Genomic DNA, 18,840 nt, shown 5'->3' with positions numbered 1-18,840 from the left:
ACTTTTTGTATTCTAGTTGAAATGTAACTGGTATGATGTCTTATTAGGAAGAAATCTTCCTCAGTGCCAATTTTTATTTAAAGACCAGTTAAAACTATATTCTTTTAACTTGGTGCCTTAAAATCATAAAAAGAGTAATACGTTCCTTTTGATATTGGCCCACATTCTTTTTATGGATATTGTAAATAGAATTAATATATTCTTAGCAGATTTGACAGCACCATTAATTTTTTTTTCTTTTTCCTATTACAGGTTTTGCAAAAGGCATCAAATTAAATCAAGTTCAAATATTCCTTGTGTCCCCAAAGACTTACTGATGATGTCTGAATTTGTTCTTCCAAGATTTATTTTTTGTCTTATTCAGTATTTAAGAGAAGGCTATAATGAACCAGGTATGTTTAATCCACTTTTTGTTAGTACTCTTTTTAAGTTCTCAATTAATAAAGTTTAGCACTAACAATGAGGTGAATTTTTTCAGATACCTTTTTTTTTTGGCTTAATGTTTTTTATGTGATAACTATGATATACTAAATAAAGGCACACTAAATATCAATTATATGACTTCATAGATACCTTGTAGTAGGCAGAATGTGGCAATCTCTTTTGCTCGGTTGTAAATGTCTCTGATCAAACTTATTTGGCCTTCTGGAGAAGAGGAAATAATTATTTTATGGGATTGAAGTGATTTAATTTGTGATTATATTGTGATAGAGCAGAATTAAGAAGTCCTGAAAGTGTTTGACTTTAACTTAGATTTTTAGGAGATAAACTATTTCACCAATCTCTTTCCCTCCTCCTTTTTTGTAGAGGTATATATATTTATTCCCTTCTGTATATAACAACTTAGGGAACAAATTGCTTATTCCCATATTGTTGGTAGAATGTATATCTGTGAGCATCCTGATTGTATTGAAAAGAGAAAAGAAACATGCAAATTACCAATATTATTCTTACTTTTTAAGATGTAGTCACAATCTTGATTAATATGCTTTAGTTAAATGTCTCGATTTAGATATCATTTATTAAAGTTCTTAATCTGACATTGTGAATTACAGGTATCAATTAGTGGTATGAACCAAACATTAACTTTTTATGATGTCTTTTGCCTTTCTAGAGATACTTGCATTTTTATCATTTAAAGGACTCCATTTGCATTACTTTTAGAGCTTTTAGATTATTTAATACTGTAAGTAATCTTAAATCCAATTTGAAACTATGGCACACATGTTTATCTTCTCTCTTGCATCTAGAAGTGTGAAGAATTATAGTATCGTCAGCATTTCTAAAACTATTATGTTATTTGCATTGTGAGCAAATGCTTATAGTTCCTCACTTCTACATTTTAAGCAGAATATACAGTCTTTTGTCAAATACTTCTGGTATGCATTAAAATAGAGAAAGGAATATTGTTTTGATTTAGTCCCAAACTGCTTTCTCTTTGGAATGAAGGAACTGGAGACCAGCAGGGTTATTGAAATTTCTTTCCATTTTATTTCACATATGTTAGTTAACAGATTTTTTTGGATATTCACATTTTATGCTGCAAGTGTCCTATTTTAGAAAAATAATAGGTAGAAATCACATTATGCAAATCTTAAAGCTTACCATTAGTTTAATCAAAGAATAATTAATATAAGAGTATATATTATATTTATATTTTCCTTGGTGACACTTAGCAGTTACAAGAGGTGGATGACATGGGTACATAGCTTTGATAATTATGTTACCATTACCCGAAAACATAAAGGAATGAATGGAAGCACTTTTTTTGTTTTAAGATGAATTTTGTGAACTTAGGTTCATGAAGTTTTCCTCTCTGTATTACTGCTTGTACTCAGCATTAATTTCTTATGTCTGTGCAAAAGTAAACTACTGCATTCATTTGTGTATAGATCACTGTTTGAAATTAAAGAGAAAAAAAAAAGATAAAAGAGAGTACTTGAAATCATCTAATGTGAGATAATGGAAGCTGAGATAATTTCATGGTTGGACAGTTACCTGGAGTTCTATTTTCCATTTCACCCTACCATCCTTTCTGTCAGAGCCTGTGTTAGAGCCCCTGGAAATAAAAAACAAATGTTAATTAAATTTCTACTAATAAGTCATTGGGGAGAACAGAAAGAAGAATAATACACAGTATGGTTTTCCACTGAGAAAGTAAGGTTTTTGGCTTGGATTCCATGACTCAGAGTTATCTGGAATTTTATTCACAGATTATCTTTTAACTAGGTTGAGGGTTCCTTGGGGTTAGGAACAACGTCTTACTTAGTTTTGCTTCTCAGTGCTGGTCATAAAGTAGATACTCAATAAATGTTTAAAGAACTTGATATCTCCTTTTTTGGGCACAGAAGCCCCCTGTTAGCTCCCTTATATGCATTCTTCTTTTAACCAGTTATGATTAAGCTCTAAATCTCTCTCTTCATGTCTTTCTTTTAGACCTCAGTTTTTCTAAGACATCTTTTTTTTCTTTTCCTCTTAACTATTCTTTTTAAGTTGCTAGATTTCTAGATTTCTTCTCTTCCCCTCTTACCAGCGTATCTTGCCTGGTATTTTAAAATTGTTTTAGTAAAAACATTCATATTTTTCTAATTAGTTGCTTTGACCTTTAGCTAACATGAGTCTGTATTTTTGGAATATGATAAAGGATGGGTTATTTGCTACACAGATTTTAATTTAGAACTGACATATTTTTGTCCTAATATTCTTATACTATCTGAATATATTTGATTTCTGTCTTGTTTTGTTTTAGAGAGTAATCTTAACTTTTTCTTGAACTCTGTTCATCTAATTTTGAGATGATCTTTTGATTACATGTATATATCTGTTAAGTATAGAACCCTAAGTTGAATGCATTTTACACAGATTAAGTGATTAATACTTTGTGAGTGAGTGAGTGAGTGAGTGAGAAAGTCTCTTAGTCATTTCTAACTCTTTGTGACCCCATGGACTGTGGCCCACCAGGCTCCTCTCTCCATGGAATTCTTTAGGCAAGAATACTGGAGTAGGTTGCCATTTCCTTCTCTAGGGGATCTTCCTGACCCAGGGATTGAACCCATGTCTCCTGCATTGTAGACAGATTCTCTACTGTCTGAGCTACTTGGGACATCTAGTACCTTATGAAGTCATCTCTTTTCTCCATCAGTCTTTTCTTAGAGGACTGAATTCCTAAACAAGTCTGCCCTAGCTAGGTGCTGAGTAGGTGCCTGCTTTCTGAAGAGTTCTTAAATTAACTTTTTGATTATAAAATGCTGTTATCTGAGTTACTGTGTTTTTAAGGGAATAAAATATTATTCTTAGCAAAATATTTTAAAGAAAATTGATTGCTTTTTTTTTTTTTTTTTTTTAGCAGCTGATGTTCCATCAGAGAAAGACCTTAATAAAGTCCTTCAGCTTTTGGAACCTCAAATTTCCTTTTTAGAAGATCTAACTAAAATGGGAGGAGCAATGCGATCTGTTCTTACTCAGGTTTTAACAAACCAACAAAACTACAAAGATCTGACTTCTGGTGAGTAAAATTTCAAAGGGAAGAAAGTTAAAATTTACTTACATTATTATAATAATGAAAAATTATGTATTTTAAAACTTAAAATGTAGATTATTTTAGTAGAATGCTAAAGCTAAAAGTTATTGAGAATACTTCTTATATTATGGATAAAGAAACTGAACCCCAGAAAAATTAAATGACCAATTCAAGACATCACAATTAACTGATTTTGGAGTTGGGACTAGAACCCAGACTTCCCAAGTTTGGTGTGACATATTTGTAATTATACTTTACCTCCCTTTCTCCAAACAATAACAGCCATCATTCTTGTGTCTTCATGTTTGGTATCCCTAAACTTTTGTGTGGGATTTTATAGTGATGTAGAAAAACCCCGGAGTTTATAGTGATGTAGAATTTAAATTATGAAACTTAAAGTTGTTAAATATGTTTGTACTGTAATATAAAATAGTTTTTACATCTTGGTAACTTAGCTCAAATTTGTCGTTTGGTAAATATATCAATTATTTTAAAATCTTATGAATATTTTAAATAATGTTCTTTGTGCTTTTAAATAATGTTCTTTATGAACAGCATGTTTTGAAAATTGAAATTTATCTTCCTTCTTTAGAGTGGTGAAGTTTTTATGTGTATTGTTAATTACATGTTATTTATAGATAGTCTCATCTGATTGGCTTTGGGCTATATATTAGAGCTTGGGTGGGGAAGGTACATAGTAAACCAAATATTCCTATCCCTGCCCTTACAAAACTTATGGTCTAGTGAGGGGAGGTGACATTAACAAAACCTCCATACCAAAAAATTGCTAGCCCTTATGTCATAACATAAAACTGGAAAAAAAATGTGAGGCAGTTGTTTTCAGACATTAGACAACAGGAAACACAAGACTGTAAACCTTTGAGAGAAACAAAAAGCAAGAGGTGGGCCTCACAATTCTCTGAATCTCTCTCTGGGGAAAACTTTCTGACTAACGGGGAGGGCTGGCATTGAAGCAGAGTGTGGTGGTCCAGCTGAGTTAAGGGGGCAGAGGTCACAGTTTAGGGCAGCTGAAGCAGTTGGAGCCTGTGGAATCTTTGGTGCAGAATAGCAAGAATTTGTGGGTCAGATGTATGAGGAACCTGAAAGTGCTTGGCTGAGAACTGAGATACACACATACAGGATGAGACTACCTAAGACTTACTAAAGAGGGCTGTGGGGTTAATGGCAGATAGTGAAGATAAATATAATAGAGATAATGGAAATTAGGCAGTGTTGGGAGACACTGGAGTATCAGCTCAACCGAACTGGAGAGACCTTATTAATAAGCTAGGCATCAAGTTGACACACCAGAAGGCCATATACCTTAGAGTAAGTTCTACTCCAGGTCAGTCTTAATGAAGCCTAGAACCCTGACAGAGTTTGGAGATTATTCCTGCCAATTTACAGGGCTTTTAAAGAATCTTGAAAGTGAAAGTGTGAGTTGTTCTGTTGTGTCCGACTCTTTGCGACCTCATGGACTGTAGTCTGCCAGACTACTCTGTCTATGGAATTTTCCAGGCAAGAATACTTGGGAAAGAAAGGGATTGGGTTGCCATTCCCTTCTCCAGAGAATCTTCTCAACCCAGGGATCAAACCCGGGTCTCCTGCATTATAGGCAGATTTTTTTACCATCTGAGCTACGAGGGAAGCCCAAAGAATATTGGGCTTTCCATAAATTTGCCCCTTCAGTTCAGTTCAGTCTAGTCACTCAGTCATGTCCGATTCTTTGCGACCCTATGGACTGCAGCACTTCAGGCTTCCCTGTCCATCACCAACTCCTGGATCCTACTCAAACTCATGTCCATCACTTCGGTTTTGCCATCCAACCATCTCATCCTCTGTCGTCCCGTTCTCCTCCTATCTTCAGTCTTTCCCAGCATCAGAGTCTTTTCCAGTGAGTCAGTTCTTCTCATCAGGTGGCCAAAGTATTGGAGTTTCAACTTCAACATTAGTTCTTCCAATAAATATTCAGGACTGATTTCCTTTAGGATGGACTGGTTTGATCTTTTTGCAGTCCAAGGGATTTTCAAGAATCTTCTCCAACACCACATTTCAAAAGCATTAGTTCTCCGGTGCTCAGTATTCTTTATAGTCCAACTCTCATTCCGTACATGACTACTGGAAGAACCATAGCTTTGACTAGATGGGCCTTTGTTGGTAAAGTAATGTCTCTGCTTTTTAATATGCTGTCTAGGTTGGTCATAGCTTTTCTTCCAAGGAGCAAAGCATCTTTTAATTTCATGGCTGCAATCACCATCTGCAGTGATTTTGGAGCCCTCCAAAATAAAGTCTGTCACTGTTTCCACTGTTTCTCCATCTATTTGCCATGAATTGATGGGACTGGATGCCACGATCTTAGTTTTCTGAATGTTGAGCTTTAAGCCAACTTTTCCACCCTCTTCTCTTTCACTTTCATTGAGAGGCTCTTTAGTTCTTCTTCACTTTCTGCCATAAGGGTGGTTTCATCTGCATATCTGAGGTTATTGATATTTCTCCTGGCAATCTTGATTTCAGCTTGTGCTTCATCCAGGCTGGCATTTTGCATGATATTCTCTGCATATAAGTTAAATAAGCAGGATGACAGTATATAGCCTTGACGTACTCGTTTCCTGATTTGGAACCAATCTGTTGTTCCATGTCCAGTTCTAACTGTTGCTTCTTGACCTGCATGCAGATTTCTCAGGAGGCAAGTAAGGTGGTCTGGTATTCCCATCTCTTTAAGAATTTTCCACAGTTTGTTTTGACCCACACAGCCAAAGGCTTTGGCGTAATCAGTAAAACAAAAGTAGATGTTTTTCTGGAACTCTTTTGCTTTTTTAATGATCTTGGCAATTTGATCTCTGGTTCCTCTGCCTTTTCTAAATCCAGCTTGACTATCTGGAAGTTCTCGGTTCACGTACTGTTGAAGCCTGGCTTTGCGAGTTTTGAGCATTACTTTGCTAGCGTGTGAGATGAGTGTAATTGTGCAGTAGTTTGAGCATTCTTTGACATTGCCTTTCTTAAGGATTGGAATGAAAACTGACCTTTTCCAGTCCTGTGGCCACTGCTGAGTTTTCCAAATTTGCTAGCATACTGAGTGTAGCACTTTCACAGCATCATCTTTAAGGGTTTGAAATAGCTCAACTGGAATTCCATCACCTCCACTAGCTTTGTTCAAAGTGATGCTTCCTAAGGCCCACTTGACTTCACATTCCAGGATGTCTGGCTCTAGGGGAGTGATCACACCATTGTGGTTATCTGGGTCATGAAAATCTTTTTTGTATAGTTCTTCTGTGTATTCTTGCCACCTCTTCTTAATATCTTCTGCTTCTGTTAGGTCCATGCCATTTCTGTCCTTTATTGTGCTCATCTTTGCATGAAATGTTCCATAGGTTATCTCTAATTTTCTTGAAGAGATCTCTAGTTTTTTTCCATTCTATTGTTTTCCTCTATTTCTTTGCATTGATCACTGAGGAAGGCTTTCTTATCTCTCCTTGCTGTTGTTTGGAACTCTGCATTCAAATGGGTATATCTTTCCTTTTCTCCTTTGGCTTTCTCTTCTCTTATCAGCTCTTTGTAAAGCCTCATCAGACAACCATTTTGCCTTTTTGCATTTCTTTTTCTTGGGGATGGTCTTGATTGCTGCCTCCTGTACAGTGTCACGAACCTCCATCCATAGTTCTTCAGGCACTCTGTCTCTCAGATCTAATCTGTTGAATCTGTTTGTTACTTCCACTGTATAATAGTAAGAGATTTGCCCCTTACAAACTAAAACTGAGTCTTCAGAAATTCTATGTGATCAAGCTGTAAGTCTTGCAGAATTAAAATTAACACTCTTCAAAGGAAGATAGCAGAACCCAGAATCTTTGATAATGTGTCATCAGAATGTCCAATATACAATAAAAACTGTTAGACATACAAAAAAATAAGAAATTGTGCAGTGTAACTAAGAAAAAGGACACTAATAGAAATTGACCTTGAAATGGCCTAGATGTTGGATTTAGTAGATAAAGAGATTAAAAAACTATTACATATATGTTCAAGAAGTTAAAGGAAAATATGTTCAACTTAATTAAGAAATAATTAAAGGAAAGTTTGTGTGCTTTTGGCCACACTGCATGGGATGCGGAATCTTAGTTCCATGACCAGAGAGTGAACCTGCACCCCCTGCAGTGGAAGCAGGGATTCGTAACCACCGGACCACTAGGGAAGTCTCTGAAATATATTTTGTTAATTAAAAGTATTGCAAAAATTTCATTTATTGTTACCGAGATAAACACATGATTTTTATTATTCAGAAGATATTTAGTCATTTCTTATGTAGGACCCTTGAAGTCCTTTATTTTTTATAAACTGTGGTTGTTTTTAATTTTGGACTTGAAGGATAGATGTATTCGTGTCTAATCTGTGCTGAAAGTTTTATTTTCATTTTTGTTTTTTTTTAAATTAGACCAGAGATTGGGCAGAGATTTAAATAAACAAAGCTATTCTAAGTGTTGAGAGTAGCAGAGAGAGGAAATTGAGGAAAGCTCAGCAAATATTAAACAAACTCATTTACTATATATTTTTATAATCAGAGAGATTGAAACCTTAATTAAAGATGTATAGTCTCCGTGTGTGTGTGTGTGTGTGTGTGTGTGTGTGTGTGTGTCTGTTTGCTTAGTCACTCAATTGTGTCTTGACTCTTTGTCACCCTATAGACAGTAGCCCGCCAGGCTTCTCAGATTAAGAGGTGGCAAATGACATGGTAACTTGGCTTTCAGAAAATAATTTTTTCTTTTAAAGAACTTTTAAATGTCAGTATTTTTCTTTTATTATTCTTCTATTCTCCATAATATATTAGGAATCAAAGTAGAAGACAAACTTGGCATTAATATGATCAAATGCTAAATGAAATGTCTAGGATTGTTAATTCTAGAACCTAAACTTCTCAAAATTTTGGAATAAATTTGTTTTAAGTGATACTTCTGTACAAGTTATGCTTTTAATTACTTCAGTGTCATTATAAAAACATTTTATGCTTGGCAAAACAGAAATTAAGAATAGTCTCAGTTATAATATTTGAAAATTCCACTCTTTTTCCCTAGGAAGCCTTTCCAAAAACTTTGCTTTGGGTCTGGTTGCATGGTATTATAAGAGCACAGATTGTGAAACCAAATGGTGAAGTCTGCTGCAGATTTGTCACTTAACCATATTATCTGCCTTTCTGTACAATAAAAGTTCCTTGAAGATAGGAATCATGTTTTATCAATCTTTGAACCCCCTGTGTTTTGTATATAATCTCTGGCATCTTTAAGATGCTCAACTGCTTACTGGATTTCATTATTTGCCATAAACATGCTGTACATAATTAATGCCAAACATGAGTACAGAAATGTCTGATAGCTATTTTATATTATTCATTCTAGGGTTTCCCCTCCAATTAGAATAGTCATCTAAAAAAAAAAAAAAAAAGAATAGTCATCTATTTTATATGTGTATACATTATTTATTGAGGTGGCTGTATTTATGTTTTGAATGGAATATTTTTTTTTTCTGACTTTTAAATGTACTTTAAATATTAGGTCTTGGAGAAAATGCTTGTGCAAGGAAGAGTCATGAAAAATACCTTATAGCTTTGAAGAGCTCTGGACTTACATATCCTGAGGATAAACTTGTATACGGTATACAAGAGCCATCTGCTGGCGCTAGCACTCTGGCAGTTCAAGGTTTGTTTAAATATTTAATTTGAACAATGGTAACTTTTCTGTATTAAAACAAGAAATCCCTCAAGCTTTACTCATTGAAAAAATTTAAGCGCTGTGTCATTTTTTGTAAGGAAAGTAATAAAAGTAGTAAAAATTTGTAAGCAAGAAAGGATAGATTAGTCAAAGAAGATACTTTGTTTTTCTTCAAAGGGATTCAGTTAGTTTATCAAAGGTTCTAGTTTGAACTCATGAAAAATATAGCACTTGCTATTTAGGAGTACCCCAAAACTTTAGTAGTTCAATATTTTAGTAAACCATGGTTTAAAAAGAAAAGAAAGCAATCCTTCTGAAACATTATTTGTCAATATTAAATCTGTGTTTTCACTGGAGGTTTCCTATTGAAATATAAACTGATTGGGCCCAGATTTAAAGATAAATGTTAAATTCCGCCAAGATAACTATTAGAATGAGTTGTCTTAACAAAACTTTAGCTTTTGATATTGTTATGTTTTAAAGTAATTTTAAGGTTAAAGCAATATGTAACAGTTATGAAGGGAAACTTTTTTCTCCTTTCCAAAGGTTTTGCAAGTGCAGCAGGAACATTGGGACAACTAGATTCTTCAGATGAGGTGAGTTAACATTTGAAACATTTAAAAAGTAGTATTTAAAAGTTTTAGAACTACCATACAAATTTGTGGATATTTTGTAGTTGAAATTCTTCATTTTGTAGGTATGGACACTGAAGCCCAGAGTGGAATAACTTAGTCAAGGTCACAGAATTACTTAGTGACAGGATGAGGACTGCAGCTAGATTTTTACTTCTTATTTGTAAATTCATTTCTGTTTTTATAGTTTAGAAATGAGAGCTAGAAAGGCATAGATATTTCTCCTATGAAAATATCCTCAGATTTATCCAAAAATTAGCTAAGTCTAGAATAATTTGCTAGAAGAATATGAAATGTGCTTCTTTTCTAATCTCATAATAAAGTTATATCTTCTATCCCAAGAGTTATTAAAAAAAGCAAAGTACTGAGAAATAGACTGTCAGTTTGAAATGTCAATTTTTATAGTTTATTAATAATATTTCTAATAAATTACATATAACATTCCTGTAGTTTGTTAGTATGTGATTTATAAGGAAAAATTCCTTTTTGATCTATATTTGTTTATAATCTTGATTTTTATAAAACTTAATTTTCATGTTTATTAATTTATACATTTAATGTTGGACATTTTAAAAACTAAATTGTTTTTAAGCATTTACATTTTTTTCCTTTGAAAAAACCCATTTTGATGTGGTAATGTCATATGAACTAAGCCAAATATCTTTCGTTTGAAAGCACGATTTCTTTTATGGATATGTTACAATTGATCTGATGCCTTATAATTTAGTTTTTAGTAGCATATTTCCCCTGTAAGAAGGCTTCCACAAAATGTAGTATTTTGTGGAATCTCATTTAATTAACAATTAACAGGAACTTGTTAATTTTCAACAAATTGGAATAGCCAGAGGTGCCTTAATTGTACATAAGTACATTGTAGCAACACCGCATTTTATGGTAGGGTGCTGGAAGGAGATCCTTCTGTGTGAGTGTGCACCCAGGGTTGGGGGGTGGTGCTTTTGAATTTCTTCTAGAAGTAACTTTGTGAGGGGTATGAGAGGATTTGAAATAGGGCCTTTCTTTGTTCATTACCATTGCTTTTACTCTGTTCTTCTTTAGGCCCTCTCTGTGTTCCTTCTGTTCATTTCTCTTGGATTCTTTGTTTCAGCAACTTCTATGTGTAATATAATTTATATAATCATTTACTCCTTAATTATGATTATATTTCAGTAAATACTTGTTGATGGTGACAACTTCAAAATACTTCATTTTAATTTGCATTCTCATAAAATGCTATTTTTGTGATAGTAGCTGAGACCACCTAGAGTTTGTGAAGTATACTTAATATTTATATTTAAAGACAGTAAGATTTTTTTGATCTTTAAATTGTATTTTATAATTAAACTTTTAGTTTATTTAAAAGTACTTTTTAACTAGCAATAAAACCTATGACCCAGCAGTCCTGCTACTGGGCATATACCCTGAGAAAACCATAATTCAGAAAGACACATGCATCTCAATATTCACAGCAGCGCTATTTGCAATTGCCAGGACATGGAAATGACCTAGATGCCCATCGACTCATCAATGGATAAAGAAGTTGTGGTACATGTATACAATGGACTATTACTTAGCCATAAAAGGGATGAGTGTGAGTCAGTTGAACTGAGGGGGATGAACATAGATCCTGTTATACAAAATGGAGTAAGTCAGAAAGAGGGAAAACAAATATAGTATATGAACACGTATATGGAATTTAGAAAAATGGTACTGATGATCCTGTTTGTAGGGCAGGAATAGAGATGCAGACAGAGAGAATGGACTTGTGGACGCAGCAGGGGAAGGAGAGGGAGGGATGAATGGAGAGAGTAGCACTGACATATATATACTACCATTTAGTAAAACAGAAAAGCTGCTGTATGACACAGGGAGCCCAGCCCGGGGCTCTGCGATCACCTAGTGGGGTGGCATGTGACTGGGGTGGGAGGGGTATATATATGTGTGTATATACACTTACGGCTGATTCACTGTGTGGCAGAAACCAACACAACATTGTAAAACAGTTACCCTCCAATTAAAAAAACAGTACTTTTTATACTTTATGTATTTATCATATTCTTTAAATGGGATGAAAATGGGGTCATTTGGACATCTGAAAACTTAAGAATTTGAAGTAGAGTTTTTCAGCTGGATATAAGTTGAAGGGATACCCACTTTGGTTTTTCTTTAAAAGGAACTTGAGCTTTTGTTAGACAGATCTGAGTTTGAATATTGCCTCATAGTATCGCAATGCTTTCTGCCAGGTTTTAAGCTTCTTAATATGAATTTTCTCATGAAAAAATGGTGATTATTCTAGTGTTAGGATTAAAGGGAATAACATATGTATTACCGCTCATGAACCAGATACAAATTACACTCTTGATAAATGTTTTTTGTCCTAGTGCTTTGTATGTAGAAGGTATTGAAATACTGAAATTTTCAGCTACCATGGGTCATATGATAGACATTTTTGCTTGTCTTTCCAGAGAAAATAAGTTTATTAAAGCATGGATTAAGAGTAATGAAGTTTATCTTTAAACTTTTAAATTGAAAGTTTACTCAAATATTATACACTGTGGTTGTTTTACCAGTATTCTGAAATATGAATAAGCTACAGTTTATCCAGTAATTTTTATAATTTCCAATTTTTTATTATAAGATACAGTGCTTGTATTTCTTTTCGAACAGTTAACTCTCTAAGATACGGAATTGCTTGACTACAGGGTGAAAGTAAAAGTGTTAGTTGTTCAGTTGTGTCTGACTCTTTGGGACTCCATGGACTGTAGTCTGCCAGGTTCCTCTGTCCGTGGGATTTTCCAGGCAAGAATACTGGAGTGTATTGCTTTTTCCAGGGATCTTCCTGACCTGGGGATCAAACCTGGGTCTCTTCCATCTCCTGCATTGGGAGGCAGATTCTTTACCACTAGTGGCATCTGGAAAGCTCCAGACTATAGGGTTGCTGCTGCTGTTAAGTCACTTCAGTCGTGTCCAACTCTGTGCGACCCCATAGACAGCAGCCCATCAGGGTCCACCGTCCCTGGGATTTTCCAGACAAGAACACTGGAGCGGGTTGCCATTTCCTTCTCCAGTGCATGAAAGTGAAAAGTGAAAGTGAAATCCATGGGATTTTCCAGGCAAGAGTACTGGAGTGGGGTGCCATTACCTTCTCCAGACTATAGGGTAGGCATATCTTAAATTGTATTAGGTTATATTTTTTTGTTAAAAAAAGGCACACACACTTATTTAAGATGACAAGTATGGAAAACTACAAAGATAAGACCATTACCCAGGGCCAGACATAGAAAGGTTTTAGTGATAGGAAATTTTCTATTTTAAGACTGCAATCATAATTTTTTTAATCAAAAAATTTCATATATGTTTTATTGACTTACATACTAACAAAGTCAAATCTTGAGCTAGAAATAGAAAAGTTGTGTAATATAACAAGACAAAAATGAGAATCAGAAGGAGGCAATTTGAAGGTTTAAAAAATTATGAATTCTGGAGCATTCCTCTTGCCTAACTTTCTTATAGATGAGGAAGCTGAATTTCAAATAATAAACTGATCCACTGGACAAGTGAATTCCATCTTGTCAGTAGTAGAGTTGCAAATGGATGCTAGGTCTCCTCTCTGCTGGTCTCGAGTTTTTAGTGTAAGGTGGATAAACCCAACCGTTCTTACTATTTCTGTGCAGCAAATTTGTCTTAAACTTTGTTGCTTACAATTACCATTTTTTGTTTTGCTAACAATTTTATGACTCAGAAATTTGGGAATGGCAGCTGGGCGGTTCTCACTTAGGTTATCTCACGAGATTCCTGTTATTTGTTGGCTGAGAAACTGCAGTCATCTGAAGGGTCAGCTGAATTGGAGATATAAGATGCTTGGACGGGGCTACCAGTTGATGCTGGCTCTGCACAGGGAGCTCACCCTGCTGGAGACCATCCAGCAGGGTGGTCTCAAGTTGTTGGGCTTCTCATATAGTTGTGGCTTTTCCCAATGTGAGTAACTCAAGAGCAGCAGCTGCGGAGCCTTTTCTGTGTTAGTCTTGGAATTTTACATACTATTACTTCTACTGCATTCTGTTCCTTATGAGTTGCTAAGGTGGGTTCAATGCAGAAGGAGGTAAATTCCACCTCTCAGAAGGTAGGGATGTCAAAGAATTTATAAACATGTTTCAAAATTTCCACAACCAGGATGTGAAATTTGCCATTCTTTTTCCTGGATTCTCTTGGTAGCCTAGAAATGACTGGTGATTATAGCTAAATACAGTACAGTAATTGATTATGTATTTTCCTGTCTATTTAAGTAGTACTTGTCTGTTGGGAAAAACTATAACATGATAATGAAATACCACTTTAGCCAGAAATGGCAACTGTAGTGTTTTAAAGAAGATCAAAGTTTTCTTTAGTATAATAGTTATATTACTACATCTCAAGAGAATGAAAGCTTATATTTAAAGTTATAAGAGAGTTTTAAAAGAATTGATCTTTACCTTGGTAGAATGAAAAGGGACATATTAAAATTTTACTAGGATTCATTGCAGCTTAAGGAACAGAATATAGTTTTGAATCTGATTAAAATGGAAGCTAACATTATCATAACTTTTCTGCTAATCTCTACTTGGGATCTCTATTGTGCTTTTATTTCTTAATGATAAACATTATTTTATTAGGACCAGTGATTTGGATGGAAAAAGCTTCCTTTTGTGCCTAGGTAATTATAAATAATAAGTAAGTTAATTGAGTTTTAATGTGATATATTTAGAGGGAAAATATAAGAATTTCCACCCTCTTTCTTTTTTTTTTTTCCACCCTCTTTCTTAAAAACTTTATTGTAGTATATTGCTTTACAATTTTATATTATTTTCTGCTGTACAGCAAAGTGAGTCAGCCATGTGTATATGTTATCCCCTCTTTTGGGGATTTACTTCCCATTTAAGGCACCACAGAGCGTTAAGTAGAGTTCCCTGTGCTGTACAACGTGTGCTCAGTTGCTCAGTCATGTCTGACTCTTTGCAACCCCATGGAATGCAGCTTTCCAGGCTTTTGGAAATTTCCAGGCCATGAAATTCTCCAGGCAAGAATACTGGAGTGGGTTCCCATTTCCTACTCCAGGGGATCTTCCCGACCTAGAGATCAAATCCATGTCTCTTGCATTGTAGGCAGATTGTTTGTCTATTGTGCCACCTGCGAAGCCTAATGATGTTTGAAAAAACTGATTTAAAACTATTTTAAATTTGTGTTATAGTTCTTTTCAAAGCATTTTTACATATATAAATGATGAAAATGCAAGCAGTAATTTAATAAGGATGGAATAAATAAAGGAGAAAGTAGATGAAAGGATAAGGAGATGGAAAATGTTAATAGAAGTGTGCCAGAATTGATGCTTTTTAACTGTGGTGTTAGAGAAGACTCTTGAGAGTCTCTTGGACTGCAATGAGATCCAACCAGTCCATTCTAAAGGAGATCAGTCCTGAATATTCATTGGAAGAACTGTTGCTGAAGCTGAAACTCCAATACTTTGGCCACCTGATATTCCGAAGAACTGACTCATTAGAAAAGTCCCTGATTCTGGGAAAGATTGAAGGCTGGAGGAAAAGGGGACGATGGAGGATAAGATGGTTAGATGGCATCACCAAATCAATGGACATGAGTTTGAGCAAGTTCTGGGAGTTGCTGATGGAAAGGGAAGCCTGGTGTGCTGCAGTCCATGGGGTCACAGAGTCAGACATGACTGAGTCACTGAACTGAACTGAGATACAGATGTTCTTGAACAAATATCTATTTTATGCCATTTAAAAATTTCGTTAAAGCTTTTAAAGCCATATTGCATTTTATTTTGCAACTGCAGTCACAAATTATATGTTTGCTTTTAGCATTTATATTTGAAATTTAGTGAAGAGCTGAATATGGCTTAAGGATTGGAATTTCTGCACCCTTACTCTACAGGCCCATAGGGTTATTGAACAAACCCCTTTTGTGATTTCATTCTTACAATTTAGCGAAGTATATGAAAAAGGAGACAGGATGAGAAGAGGGCAATGACATCTCAAAAACTGCTATAGAGAGGGAATTATAACAATTAAGAAAATGTTGTAAGTTAGAATTGGAAGAGATCCTAGGCGTAGTCTAATTCTGCCAATTTGAAAAATGAAGAAACAAGTTTGAAACTCTTTAACAGCAGCAAGATTTTTCCTGTTTAAAGATTTACTTGATGAGCATACTGCTGTCTACTTAATTTTATTCATACAAGTTGTGTCAGATATTTGTCCCTGCTGTCCCTAGAGTAACAGAACATTATGTACTCAGCAGGGCTATTTATACACATGACATTCTTCATACTACTACTTCTTACTTTTTTTTTTTTTTTGGTGTGTGTAGCTAAAATGTAATAGGAGTTTAAAATGTTCTTTGTCTTGAATGAAGCTGAAATAAAATAGAAACACATTTTAACTTTATGAAGTACTTTAAAATGTGAATTTATGTTTATTCATTTTTTGTTTAGATTTGTTCAGTCATCAGATAATTCAGTTCAAAAGAAAATTATCTCCAGTATTATATGTACATGGATGTAATAGAGAGTTTCTTAGAGAAACTAGGACTGTTTAAATCAAGATAACTTTTCAAGGAAAGATTATTTTCACTGAGGCTATTACCATAAGCAGTGTCCATTTATCTATGTGTATTGACCAGATCATTAATCTTTGTGACTTTGATACATTCTAGCTGTTAATACAAATTTAATAAATAAATAAACACATTTTTCCCCCTGTGTAACCATAAAATTTGAATGTCCATTGTTGAAAAATTGACAAATAGAAAAAAGAAAACACTTACCTCCAGCTGTGCTCTCCAGAGATTACCACTATTTGTTAATTTGTTTGTTTGCCTCTAGTCTTCTGTATTTCATACTCTTACATAAGAGAAATGATCACTTAACAAAATAAGTTACTATGTACTTGTTGATAGCTCTAATTATTAGGAATCTCTTCTTAATACCATGTTAAATATTATAATTTTCCCACCTTTCTTCTTGTTTCTCCCTATGGAAACATTTTAATTTTACTTCATTAGGTACCCCTTTAACTTTTTAGCTTTAGTTACACAGTATTCTCTGGTATTCATAGCTCTTTCACCTGTTCATTCCTTTTTAAAATTATGATCTGATTTTGGTACAGAGTCACAAGGATAGCTTATCGTGAAGCATGTTATGGCTTCCTTTAGGCCTAAGGTTTTTTGTTAGCATTTTAGCAGCAGTGCTAAACTGCGGTAGAAGCTCCAGTGGTCAAATGAAACACTCAGGTCCCTCACTCACTTACCCCTTCAGATTTACAGCTGACAAGTTTGAGAGCTCCCTCTCTGCTTTGTATTTGTAAAATTGATTTAAAGCAAACAGTATCATGTTACAGTGGCTTACATAAATGTTTTCATTTTATTTTAGTTTCGCAAGATCTCCTTTGGATTTTATTTTTATAATCTGCTGTGTTAAATGTTTTAGCCTTGTGTATTTTGTATTAACATTGAATATTTTTTTAACCAACTGTGAATTTAAACTTGACTTCTTTTTATGGAGCTCATATTTTTTCATCTGTCCAGTAAATCCATCAAAGAAAGAAAGGTTAATTTGGGTTGAAAAACTACCTGTAAATTTTACAGGCTAGGAGTTTGAATCTGTTTTCTGGGGAGTTGGCAGGGGGCAAGGTGGGGTAAGGGTCTTCTCTGATATTGGACATAGATATCAAACTCAGCTAGGAAGGGAGTCTCCCTGTGTGGGAAACACACATGCAGTGTTGTCTACTTCTCTACTCAGGAACCTAGTTAACAGTTTCTGAGAGTGTTTCTGAGAGCTGTATGAATGCTGTCTCAGTTGAGGTTGTTTATTTCCTCTCTTGTTCACTGGACCCATTATTTTCCCCCAGGGTTCTATACTGTTTTCTCGTGGATAAAAGGCGAAGAACTCTAACTCTCCATCTTGAGTTTGGGGTGGGGTCTTGTTGTCATGATAACTAAATTGTTTTCATTTTCCTTAATGCCTGAATATCCCAGCACTGGAAGTTATTCCTGTTTGTTGAAACTTTTGTTCTTGGTATTTGCCTGGTGGTCCAGTAGTTAAGACGCCATGCTTCCACAGCACGGGCGGGTATTCCATCGCTGGTTGGCGAACTAAGATCCTACATGCTTCGAGGAGCGGCCCAAAAAAATAGAACATGAAATAGATAACACATTCATCCATTATCTTGAGTAGATTGTTGTATTTAGGATTGAAAATCATAATTAGTATTAAAAACATTCATTAGCTTAAAGCTATAATTCATTGTCATCATTGAATAAATAGAAAATTAATATTAGCAAAAAGATGATGAAATTACCTATTACTCTATCACTTAGAGGTGACTTACTCTAATCATATATATTCTAACAGATTTTATATATGGTATATTTTAGAGACTCCATGCTATATATGCTATTCTGTAACCTGCTTTCCTTACTAATGGTAGTTTTAAACATCTGTAACAAAGAGTATATTTTAACATATTTTATTTGTGTGTGGTATCACTACTTAAATGGTTTCATACTCCATATGCTATCCTTCATAACATGCTTTTTTTTTTTCTAATTTATAGTAATAGTTTTTGAACATTTACCTGGTCATAATGAATATGGAACTCTAGTCTTGCTTTTCTTTAAAGAGTATATTTGTGCTATAATTTATTTCCCTAATTCCCTGCTCTGCTGTTGGAAACCAAAGGTTTTTTTTTTTTTTTTTTTTTGCCATTATAAATAACATTGTGATGAGTGTTATGCAGATGGTCCCTATTCACTTGTCTGATTATTTCTTTAAGATAAATTCTTAGAACTGGAATTTCTGTTCCAGTGATAGATACACTTTAACGACTTTCCATATATGTATTGACAAATTGCCATTCAGGAAAATTGTTCTGTTATGTACTCTCTCAAGTGTAGTACAAGACTACACGTTATCCCACCTGTTTAAATGGAGGTGGACTCCCTT

The 18,840-nt window shown here is 34.5% G+C and overlaps 1 protein-coding gene across 7 annotated transcripts in view; it reads left to right on the top strand.

The window, feature by feature from the left end:
* Positions 1-18,840, top strand: part of UBR3 (ubiquitin protein ligase E3 component n-recognin 3) — a 204,332-nt gene that overhangs the window by 36,245 nt on the left and 149,247 nt on the right. For 5 of the 7 annotated variants that reach the window (XM_027558093.1, XM_027558089.1, XM_027558091.1 and 2 more), the window contains exons 2-5: positions 253-392; positions 3,347-3,505; positions 9,064-9,207; positions 9,766-9,815. In XM_027558093.1, the coding sequence (XP_027413894.1) occupies positions 253-392; positions 3,347-3,505; positions 9,064-9,207; positions 9,766-9,815 (493 nt within the window). The remainder of the gene's footprint in view (positions 1-252; positions 393-3,346; positions 3,506-9,063; positions 9,208-9,765; positions 9,816-18,840) is intronic. The other 2 variants (XM_027558103.1, XM_027558090.1) reach the window with 1 other exon arrangement.

Source organism: Bos indicus x Bos taurus, chromosome 2, assembly GCF_003369695.1.
Source record: "Bos indicus x Bos taurus breed Angus x Brahman F1 hybrid chromosome 2, Bos_hybrid_MaternalHap_v2.0, whole genome shotgun sequence".
In the NCBI taxonomy this organism is placed as follows: Eukaryota; Metazoa; Chordata; class Mammalia; order Artiodactyla; family Bovidae; genus Bos; species Bos indicus x Bos taurus.
Note: the sequence above shows the minus strand (reverse complement) of the source record. Positions and strands in the feature narration are given on the sequence as shown.